This window comes from Neolamprologus multifasciatus, chromosome 16 (assembly GCF_963576455.1).
Source record: "Neolamprologus multifasciatus chromosome 16, fNeoMul1.2, whole genome shotgun sequence".
In the NCBI taxonomy this organism is placed as follows: domain Eukaryota; kingdom Metazoa; phylum Chordata; class Actinopteri; order Cichliformes; family Cichlidae; genus Neolamprologus; species Neolamprologus multifasciatus.
Window position 1 is genome coordinate 33,446,157 of NC_140454.1, and position 11,137 is coordinate 33,457,293.

Below are 11,137 nucleotides of genomic sequence, written 5' to 3' on the forward strand. Positions count from 1 at the left end.
GTAAAGAAGTGCATCAAATATTTATCTGAACTATACCATAAACTAGTCCAGGGGTCGGCAACCCGCGGCTCCGGAGCCGCATGCGGCTCTTTAGTCTTTATTTTGCGGCTCCGGGTGGCAGTGGCGGTCCTAGCCTGTTAAGTGCCCTGGGCGAACACCCCCTCTGGCGCCCCCCCCCCCACACACACATACATATGAAGAGGGAGAGAGTATGCATAGTATGCAAACGGCTACTAAACAGACCTCTTACTTCGTCATACAATGAGAACAGGACAAATCAACAATTGACACTGACTAATTAATATTATATTATTGTATATATTGTTTGGAGTTTAGTCTGTTACTGTTACTATTTTTACCATTTCTTCTTGGAGGAACTGTAACCCACATAATTTCCTTAGGGATTAAGAAAGTATTCTGATTGTTAATGTTTTAGGATACATGACCTGCCATTATCCAATGACACATCTGGTTACCTGTGTCTTTTGCTCGTTCCTCCTTGTAGGAGCCATAATTAAATGTATTGAATTTTAAGGATCACTGGGTTTTTATTTGTTTGGTTGCTATGGTGATGTTCAATGGGAGTCACGTGGGTGCTAGCGGCGACATTAAGAGGGCGTTGTCAGTCTGTCATTCATTGGTTTGATTTTGACAGAGCAGGGCTGGGTAGCCGTAGTTTTTGTTGACCGCAGCACAACGAGTTTCCCCTTGTTGAATTAGAGCCTGTGATGTTTTAAGAGTTTGAATCGCGAGCCGATCACATTGCTCTGTAAACTTTTCAAGCACTTTAATAAACAAGCAAGCAATTCCACCTCTGGCATTACTGCGTAAAGTTGACAGCGCGTCAGGCAAATAGGCAGGCTCCATCCCCGGCCTCTAGCGACTGTGGAAGTCGCTACACTCCTCTTCTTTTCTCTTTTTTTAAACTTTAAAAACGGGTTGTGTGTGAGACTTTAAATAAACAAAATATAAAATATACATTTTAAATTGTTATTGATCCCTTTACCCCGAGTCCTAAAGTGTATATATATATATTTTTTTTTTACTCTTAAATATTTATTTTTGTTTTCTTGCACTGCTGTAACTGGAGCCTCGTCGTCTCGTCTCTCTATATACTGGACTGTATGTAGCGGAGATGACAATAAAGTTTACTTTGACTACAGCAGCAAGCAGGCGCAATGAGGGCTCTTACGCTCACTTTTCGTGTATAGAATTTTGAAAAAACATCGGTGCAAATTATAAGTCTGTATCATGATGTCTGGTGTTTTCGTGTTTGTTTTTATTTTTGTTTTATTTTGAGAGTTGGTAATTTTTGCTGCTCCAGCCAATCCCCCGTCGCCCCGCCCTCTCCTCCCTGTGCCGCAAGCAGCAGGCGCACCTCGCAAACGGAGGGCGCCCTTACTCCCATGGGCTATAGAAAATCGATCGGTGCCTATGCCATTCCCAATATGCGCTCGCATGATGTCGGGGCAGCATGAGTACAAGCTATTTTTTTTCTACCGATGCCCAATGCCGCCCCCCACCACGATGCCGCCCCAGGCAACCGCATCTAAAACCGCTACTGCCGGGTGGTTTGGGAAATTAAATTAGAAGTATTTAGCTGAAGTGTATTTTATTTATGTTAGTTCTTTTTTTAACTTGTAGTTCTAAGTTGGAAGATTATTGTGATTTTAAAAATATAAAAATAAAATTACATCTTATTTTTTTCATTGCTCAAAATAAGCGTCACACTCGCGGAAGCCGGTATACCCGCCGAAACGCCCGGGTAGCTGGATCTTCGGATCCACATTATGTCGGTAGCTGTAAAATGTGTTTTTGTGAATGTAATTTTCTCTGTAGCACTTCATGGATTTCATAAGCAACACACCTTAGTTGCTCTGTGGATTCTTTTAAAAAGCAGTTAAAAACTTTTCTGTTCAAACAAGCCTTTTGTTGATCTTCGTATTTTATATTCTTTACATTATTTACATTTGATCTTTTACATTGTGTATAATGTCTATTGATTGTATTGTTTATTTTAATATTTGTGTACAGTGCTTTGTGACTGCCTGTCTGTGAAAAGCGCTTAATAAATAAACTTTACTTACTTACTTTAGTTGTTCACACAAAGCATAAAGGTAAAAAAAACAATATATACAGTGTTATCTTCATTTTAGATTTCAAAAAGTATTTGCGGCTCCCAGTGTTTTCTTTTGCGTGGAAACCGGGTCCAAGTGGCTCTTTGGGGGTTAAAGGTTGCAGACCCCTGAACTAGTCCAAAGACTACTACATCGTCTTAGGTGATGACTCCTGTGGAGAGAAACACACTGCTCCTAACTGTGGATCACGCTCACTCCAGACTGTGTTTTAATGTCCCAGGGACAGCTTTAATCTTCCGGACTGCAGCGCTGTGCTCCAGAATGATCACACAGGACTTTCAAACAGAAGACTCGAGTATTCGAGGGATGTGAGAGCAGATATTAATAAAGCATCGGTATAAAAGGCCTCTTTCTGCTTCATGTAATGAGACACATATTGAAGTATAATAAAAATCACACTTCCAGTTTCAGAGCAGTAAACTCAAGAAGTGTGAGTTTTGAAGTGTTGCTGCCTTCGCCACTGCAGTCTGGACCATCAGGACTTACTGAGTGTGCCATTCATCCCTGGAGTATGTGTGTGTTGTTTTCCCCTGTTTCTTTTTCACGTGGATAATGTAATTGACCGAGGGAGGGAATTCAGACTAGGACAGAAGGAAGCACGTAACAGGATCGGCTCGTGCTTGGAGTTTGTGCCCTTTTTGTTTTGGTTTTTTGGAGATTTTTGAAGAAATCTTTGACTGACGGCTGTTTTGGGATTTTATTGTGAAGGATCAATATCCATAATTTAAAAAAAAAAAAAACTTTTGGAAAGAGCCAATGGGAGCTAAGTTTACCATCTGCTGCTGTCGCTATCTGAAACACAACCAAGAAGAGAGGAATGCTATTTTGCGGTTAGAGAAACTGTTACAATCCCAACTCTTCACCCTTTATTCCTCTTCTTATTTTAATATACCAAAGTACACATTTATAGTATCCTACTTTTATTTCTTTTTCTCTAGGTTGCACAGCACTCCCAGACCACTTGAGCAGCTATCCAGTGGGTCTAGTGACAGTGAGACAGAAGAGAAGAACATATTCGGACCACCACCTTCAAAAACGAGTCAGTGGAAAAACCAGCAAAGCCAGAGGAGCACCGCTGATCAGCGGGCCATCGCAGACAGAGCCGAAAACACTCCCATCAGTCAGGGACTGGATGGAGAGTTACAGGCTTTCATCAGCATGAGAGACCAGACTGACGAGGCTACGGAGGTGACAGAAAACATGCTGTACACTACAGACGCTGAAATAAGCGTATTCAAACCGCAGCGTTTATCGCAAAACTGGGAAAAAACACATATTTATAAAACAATCTGTTCTCATCCGGGTGGGTAACATATAGGAGTGAATCTGCTCACAGGATATGCCACTTAAGCTTGTAAACTATATAATAGGGTATTTTTTTAATTAATATTAATGTGTATTCTCCAGCATTTTAAAAGACGTCGAGGTAAATTCCAGTGAATGCAGCTTTAATTAAGAATTTAAGGAATCTTTCAAAAAACACAAACAAAGCAAAACCCAACATTTACTGGCCAAACTGTAGTTCCTCGTGACTGGATGCTGTCAGAAAATTTCCATCTGCTCTCCACTGGATCTCTCTAATGTAATAATCTAAAAAGGGCAGACACACAGGTGACTTTCATAGAAGCCTGATTTATGTCAATAAATAATAATAGTGCCACAGATACAGCATAGTGTTTCAGTGACAAAAAAGCCATAAAGAATATGCATAAACGCCTTTGTTAGATTAGATTAGCAGAGAAAGTGCGAGGCCAGAGGAAAAGCTGTTGCTCTCACTCAGAAAATGAGAAAGAATGCAGCGGTCTAAAAACAGCTATTCAGCAAATGTGACCACGGGTCAAGTAGTGATTGAGCACCGACACACACAAACACACAAACGACACACAGAGACCACGTGCTCCTTACTTACTCAGTCACCCAGCGCCTATCACTGCTGTTTATTCGTCAGTTAGACTCCATCAAAATAACTTTGTCAGTGTGCTGGTGGATGTACAAACCCCAGCACGTCGCGACTTTTGATTTTGCTTTTGCATCCTTATTTTTTCAGGGTTTTTTGGTGACATTAGCAAGCAAAGTTTATTTGTTTGTTTTTTCTCAACTTTTGAGTCGTGCTTCATTTCTGCGCAGAGGGACATCAGGACAGAGGCTGTCTTCTCAGAATTGCAGGACCGCAGCTCAGTGAGAGTTTGAGTTTAGTGCACACGTCAGGCTGCAGGACACAGTGGGCACATTGTGTAAATAAATGAACTCCTTGATGGAGATGTAGGTCATTAGCTTGGCAGGCCGGTCAAAGAGAATATTCACTGCACAATTCTCAGCATGCTGCGGGACTGCTTTTAATATTAGGACAAAAACAAAAAACTCAGCAGGCCTGAAACATTAAAGAGCCCCCACAGCGGTGGGGGGTTATCTAGAAGATGAAGTAGGACATAACACTCTGTCAACTTTGTGTTTTGTATACTTTACAGTTAAAATCTGTTTTTTCTGCATAATTTAAAGACAACTTTTCATTTTTAAGAGTGGACTTTTAACTCATTCCCAGACAAACACAGTGGCTGTGTGGATCGTGTGAGGAGCCAAAGTGCAAAACATGGGAGACAGAGTTAATAAAGTCAACTTTAATAGCTAAACTCTTTTATTTCTTTAACTCAGTCACCTAGTGCTTATCACAAAGAAAAAAAAAACGTAATCCAACATACAACAGCAAAAGTGTTTCACAAAAAGGCAGAAACGTACACTGATAGAGCACAGACGATGTTGCAACAAGAAGGCGGGACTATTTATACACATGTGTATAAATAGTCCCGCCTAATCTACAAATTTGGGATCGCACACTAGATAATGAGGAACAGGTGAAGACAATCAAGACAAAGAGACAGACGGGGGATTGAAATAGGACATAACTAACCTCCAAAGTAAAACAGGAACAAGAGATGAATGAACTGTGAGGGTGTAGCACCCCACCCCTCTATACTGTGTCCAAAACCTGGGACCCCCATTTTGACCAAACTAGGTTTGCTGTTGGGTTTGAAGCAAAGTAAATACCACAATGATTCTACAGTTTCCAACATTAAACACACTTGCCTGCAGGTTAAAAATCACACACGATTTTAAAGAATTTACCCAGACAACTCTTTAACACAAGAAGCTCTAATAACACGTCCAAAAAGCAAACTGCTAAATATTAAACCCATAAAATAAAATATACCTTTCAACGAGGACATTGGGTCACTAAAGAATAATAAGTAAACGTCTGACGAAACAAAAAGTACAAATGGCTCTGTGGTCATGAAAATACTAAACAGGATTCAGCCGTCATTCATTTTGTTATTCATGCATGTGCGATTCATAAAGCCTGAGGAAAACTGACGGCTCTTAAGTGGAAGGTGTGGGTGGACTGCTTCGTGGACTGGTAAATAACTTTCTGCTGATTCATGAGGCTGACATTTTTGCTTTTTTAAATTGAATACACTGCAGAAATATCATTTCCCTCAGTTGTAAGTTGCATCCTCATTAGTATATTTTAATTAGGAAGTGTTTGTCCTGTCTACAGGAATGGGAGAAGTTGAATTATGACATACATACCTTGCGCTATGCCAAACGAGAGGTCAGAGCTCGGTGGAAGAAAATCCTGCTTCAGCTCGGTGAGTTCTTGGTTGTTTCCGCTCTTTTCTGCTGCCTGTGTAATTCCCTGTTCTTTCCGCTGCTCATCTCTTTGGATCCCTGCAGGTTACCAGTGTGAGGTGGACGCCTTGCTGTGTGTGAACAAACAGAGCCGATTCAGTCGAGATGAAGAACATCTTAACAAAGCGACTGAACTGTTGACGCAGCTGCTGGACCACACCTCTCTGTTCCCTCCTGGAACAGGACACCAGAACCGATACCTCTGTATCATGGTACACGCAAACACGCATCCATAACATTGTCAATCCCTGGTCCCTGGACATTATTCCTACTTTTTCGAGGGAAATATTGGACACTGCAGTATCTTTTATCTGTTTTAAAAAGAAAAAGTCTGGTGAATGGATCTAAGCTCCCATTTGTGTATAAATGGACTGTAAACCTGTTCATGGTGTAGCCAGAAAATGGGTGTATGGATTTTCAGGCTTCATTGATTGTCATAACACAGAGTTTGCTCTTCTGTAAGTTTCATATGTCTTCTTCACCCGTGGAGTACCTCAAGGCTCCATTTAGGGCCTGTTTTCATTTACTGGTATAAACCCCCTCGAGACCCTATTTGCTGTACACATCTCCTGACACTTCTCTAAATATCAATATATCTGCTTTTGAATTTCAGTGACTGCTGGTAATGGGTCCATCCTCTTTCTTCAGTTGCAGGATTATAAGACAGGTGATCCTGTCTGGTCCTCTGAGAACCATAATGTAGCCATTTAAGATCAGTATCATCGCACCTTGATGCTCATTTCAGGAATCGTGGAGTGACACTGATTCAAGTTTAAATTCTGCTACTTTTTTCAGCTTTTTTCTGAACATTGTCAAATTGAAGTCCATCACTTTTCTCAACTCCAGAATATTGCTCAGTTCACACTGCGTGGTTTGCAGCTGCTGCAGTAAACATTTCACTGGCTTCCTGTCAAATGCAGAACTGATTTTAAGGCCCTTTTATTGCTTTTTCAAAGCCAAGTGTGGGTTGGCAGCTGGAACTTTTGCTTTATTTCTGTCGTGGTTCTGGTCATTTTCGACACAGCTTTTTCTGTTTGTGTTTTGGTGTTTTTTTTAACTATGACTTGTTCGGGTTTTTGAGTTGTGCTGGTTTGATTTTGTATTACGGGTTATTCTTCTTCTCTGTTTTATGTGTTATATTCTTTCTGTCCACCACTCAGTGTCAAGTTTGCGTTTTTGTGAATTGTTTCTGGTTTCCTGTTTTACTTTGAAAGTTCATGTCTCATGTCAGTGTGTTCAGTTTTACTTCCCCCCTGTCTCGTTAGCCTAATTTCTCTCAGCTGTGTCTCCCTCCTGTTGCCCATTCCCTGATTACTCCCCTGTGTATATAAGCCCTGTGTTTTCCTGTGCTCGCTGTTGTGTTGTACTTTCTCCAAGCTGTGTGTTTGTCGTGTTCCAGCTTTGTTTTGTTTCAGTGAGAGTTATTTTTATGAGGAGTTTTCCAGCATTAAAACTGTGTTTTGAGTTCAAGTCCTTTCTCCCAGAGTCCTGCATTTCAGGTCCTTTTTCGTGCTTGCCTGCCTGCCACACAGCCCACCATGACAATTCCACTCTCGCTCTTAGGCTACGTTCACACTGCAGGTGAAAGCGCATCAAATCCGGTTTTCTGACCCTATGCGACCCATATCCAATCATGGTGTGACAGTGTGAACGGCACAAAACTGATATTTTCAAATCTGATCTGGGTCACTTTCGTATGTGGTTCTGAATCCGATAAATATCCGATGTTTTAGAAAGCTGCTGTTTGATGGTCATGTTGCATTAAATCCGTCTTTTACGTCACTGACACAAGACAGACGCCAATTATCAGTGCCGGAGAAGACATCGCGAGCGCTTCCTGGTCATCCAGTGAAACATTTTATTTGTACTGTATAATCTGCAGATTCTGACAGAAATCTGCAACTATCCTTTGAAGCAGCGCTCCTCTAAAACAGCAATAAGGATCATTATTAGGTTATTTACATTATTATGTAAATAACAAAATAACTTAAAGCAAAAATTGGGAAACGTAAAGTCCGAAGTCTTTATATTAAGGTGCATCAGTCAAACAATACTGTTGCTCTGGGTCTAAACAGAGCACGTTGTGTGTGACGTCTTGTTTTGCGCATGCGGGCGCTTTGAGCGTTCACACTAGAGCACGTTTGCTGTCGCATTTTATCTGTAGTGTGAACAAGCAGACAAAAAAATCGGATTTGATCAAAAAATCAGAATTGAGCATCAAGACCTGCAGTGTGAACGTAGCCTTAGATACTCAGACCGTCTGCTTTTAACTCCTTCTTGATCAAGAATAGAAGGAAAGGATGCTTCACAGTAGCAAAGCTACTCTATGTTTGGGCTTTATTGACCTGCATGTTTGCAGCATCCTTATTTGCATTATGATCATATAGTTTTCATCCTGTTCTTTTTTAAAAAAAAAACATTTTTATTACATTTTGATTACGTGTCGATTTTACAGTTTTTCTTTGCCTGTCTTGCTTTTTATTTTGTTGTTTCCTATAATGTGTGCAGTGTTTTCGCTAAGCTGTAGTTGTTTTTAAGCTTGCTGTATAATTTGAGCAGAGAAATAGCAGTCGTTACCCCGTCACCCAGCCCGGTGGCCCAGGATGTTGTCTTGATAAGGTTAATCTTGTTAGGCTGCGTTTTTGCTGTTTTGTTCAGAGATACAAAGAAGCTCCTGTTTATCAGATGAAACTACAGTTCCTCTCACTTTCTACCCGCCCTGTTCTTCACTCGTCTTTCACGTCTTCTCTCATATCTCTACTGTTTTGTTGTTGTGCCTCTTCCTCCGACTACATCTGTCTGCTAAACAGTCTTTAACTACTTTTGTGTTTCTTGATGTTTCTCTCAGGACCGCCTGGTGTTGCTGGACAGCGCTGAGGACTTTGTCAGACTGGCCAAGGAAAAATATCCCAAGAAAGAAGGCTGAGAGGCAGTAACAGAGAAAATGTGCCAAAGACCAAAGGAGTCCTTTAAAGAATGTGGACTCATGCTGGAGACTGTTTTAACACATTTTACCACATTTGAGCTTTAATTTAAATCCTGAAGTTTAATTTTAACCGAAAACCCTTTTCGTCCCAGCTCAGTCTGTTAACTTGTGCTTGTGTTGTTTAGCTTATACAATTTGTAAAATACAAAAGAAAATACTATTTTTAATATTTATTTCTACATCGTCACATCATTTTTAACTGAATCCATAATTTTCAAAACATTATTCAGTAAAAACTAAAATAACATTTGAAACTATATTATTGGTCTCAGTATTTTACACAAACCATTTAAATGTATTTAAAAATCATCTTTAACACTCTTTTGTTAACACTTGTAGGAGTAAACTGTGTTTATTTTCTGTCATATTGTGACCATTAAAATATATTCACTCATTACCTGTTCAATCTTTTTTTATTTACTGTAATAGTAGTTTTGTCCAAAAGGTGGCAGCATATATACACATTGTGGAAGAGACACACACACTTTAACCACAACCACCAGTTAACCTAATAAACATGGCTTCAGACCTACAAACTGCTGTCAGAGCAACCAGGAGGTCTGAACTGGAAACCTTGTTGATGTGAGGTGACAGTGCTGACCATCCCACACTGAGACTCTACTCCCTCCTTAAAGTTACCGCTTCACAGAAGAGAGAAAAGGATGAATCCTCATGATTTGCTGCTCAAACTGTGATCGTGGAGAATGAGGATTAAGTTATCAGGTTAAATTTAAGACGTCCCAAATCTGGATTTAGCTTTCAGTTCAAAGAAGAAGTGCTCGAAACACGTATTCTTTATTCTTCTATAAGAAAAATGGAAAACTATGCACACAGTGAGTTATGCAGGCTGTCTACCGGAAATTAAACTTCCTTTTCTTCCCGCTTTTAACCCCCCTTTCTCTAATTTTTGTACAGGATGCCGATGATAACGTCCCATCTTTGCTTTTTATCCAAGCCATTTTAGAATAACTGTTAACCTGCACACACACACACACCTGAGACTCTCCACATGTTCAGGTTCAAAGGGTGTGTGACAACGTTTTGTGTGAGGTGCACTCCTTATTGCACAGATGCATATGCACAAAGAAGCAGTTTACTCTGACCCAGATATTGTGCTCTTCAAGGCCCCTTCCAAAGTTTGGGAAACAGATGTGGAACTAAAAGAGGGGAGACGCTGGGGGAGGGGAGAGTATGAGATACGGACCAGTGGTCTGGCAGCATTGAACGCCATTGTGCTGCTTGCACCTTTTTCTCATTAAACCACTGTGTGTCTGTGTGCATTTTTACATCGAGTACTGCTTGCATCATTCCACACACACACACACACACACACACACACACACACACACACACACACACACTGATCAGTTTGTATTTATTGGACTGAAATATGACAGAAGACAGAGAGTCATTGATGGAGAGGGTGCTTTTGTATGATGTCAGACTAGAATATTTAGACAAAAAGACGTGTTCTGATTACAGGGTTAAAAGCTCACTATATAACCTTTGGAAAACACACTTCTCATCTGCTGTGTGTGTGTGTGAGTGAGACAAAAGCAACCAAAGGCCAGTCAGCGAACAGCTCGCTGTGGTCAGTCACGATCACAGACACAGCGGTCATTCAGACAGTGACTCCAGCTGATGGTCATTTTACGAGATGCTGAAGTGGATTGTTGTCCCCAGACGCACAAACACAGATGCGTAATGTTAAACGGTTTGGTTTCTCGGGGTATTCATCACAAAGTCACGCCTGAACCGTCTGACCGGCGTGCCCTGATTCCTTTGTCCCAGTTTTTGAATCTTATTAACAGATTTTATCTTCTCCTTCCTGCAGCAGCTGTTAAACTGTTAAATTACCGCAAAAGCAAATAAGAGAAAAACACCATTGTGTTTCTCTTTTTGTCTTCTGTCTGTGCATTTTCCCCTTAATCAGACTGTTCCCGTTTATTAAAGATAAACCAACACTGTTAGGGGAAGCAGAGCGACAGATGGTGCGTTTCATGTCTTTCAGTAGCTGCATTTGTTATGAGATAATAAAGTGAGGACCCACATGCAGACACAGTAAGCGTTAATACTAGGCTGATTAAAAAAACAAAACTTACAAAAAGTCCTGGAAAGAACAAAAATCTGGTACAAATGAAGCGGGAATCCAGGAAGGTAAATATGAGGGACACACAGAGCTGGAGGGTAAACAGGACGACGGACGAGCTGATTGGGTGCAGGTGAAACCAATGAGGGCGGGACAGACGACTACAAAAGACAACAAAAGAATGCAAAACAGCCAAAAACAAAGTTACAGAAAGTTCATACGAATAAACCAACATGTAGC

At 40.7% G+C, this 11,137-nt stretch overlaps 1 protein-coding gene across 1 annotated transcript; it reads left to right on the top strand.

The window, feature by feature from the left end:
* Nucleotides 1-2,345: 2,345 nt before the first annotated feature.
* On the top strand, nt 2,346-9,172 carry LOC146501134 (melanoregulin). The gene is made up of 5 exons (XM_085136156.1): nt 2,346-2,968; nt 3,077-3,326; nt 5,692-5,782; nt 5,868-6,034; nt 8,671-9,172. The coding sequence occupies exons 1-5, from the start codon at nt 2,895-2,897 to the stop codon at nt 8,746-8,748; spliced, it is 660 nt and encodes a 219-aa protein (XP_084992282.1). The 5' UTR covers nt 2,346-2,894; the 3' UTR covers nt 8,749-9,172.
* The last annotated feature ends 1,965 nt before the right edge of the window (nt 9,173-11,137 follow it).

Bases quoted from the DNA above. Each gene is read 5' to 3' on its own strand.
- LOC146501134 (XM_085136156.1), top strand. From the start codon at position 2,895: ATGGGAGCTAAGTTTACCATCTGCTGCTGTCGCTATCTGAAACACAAC. The intron at 5,783-5,867 runs GTGAGTTCTTGG...GGATCCCTGCAG, and splicing joins GAAAATCCTGCTTCAGCTCG to GTTACCAGTGTGAGGTGGAC. The intron at 6,035-8,670 runs GTACACGCAAAC...TGTTTCTCTCAG, and splicing joins ACCGATACCTCTGTATCATG to GACCGCCTGGTGTTGCTGGA.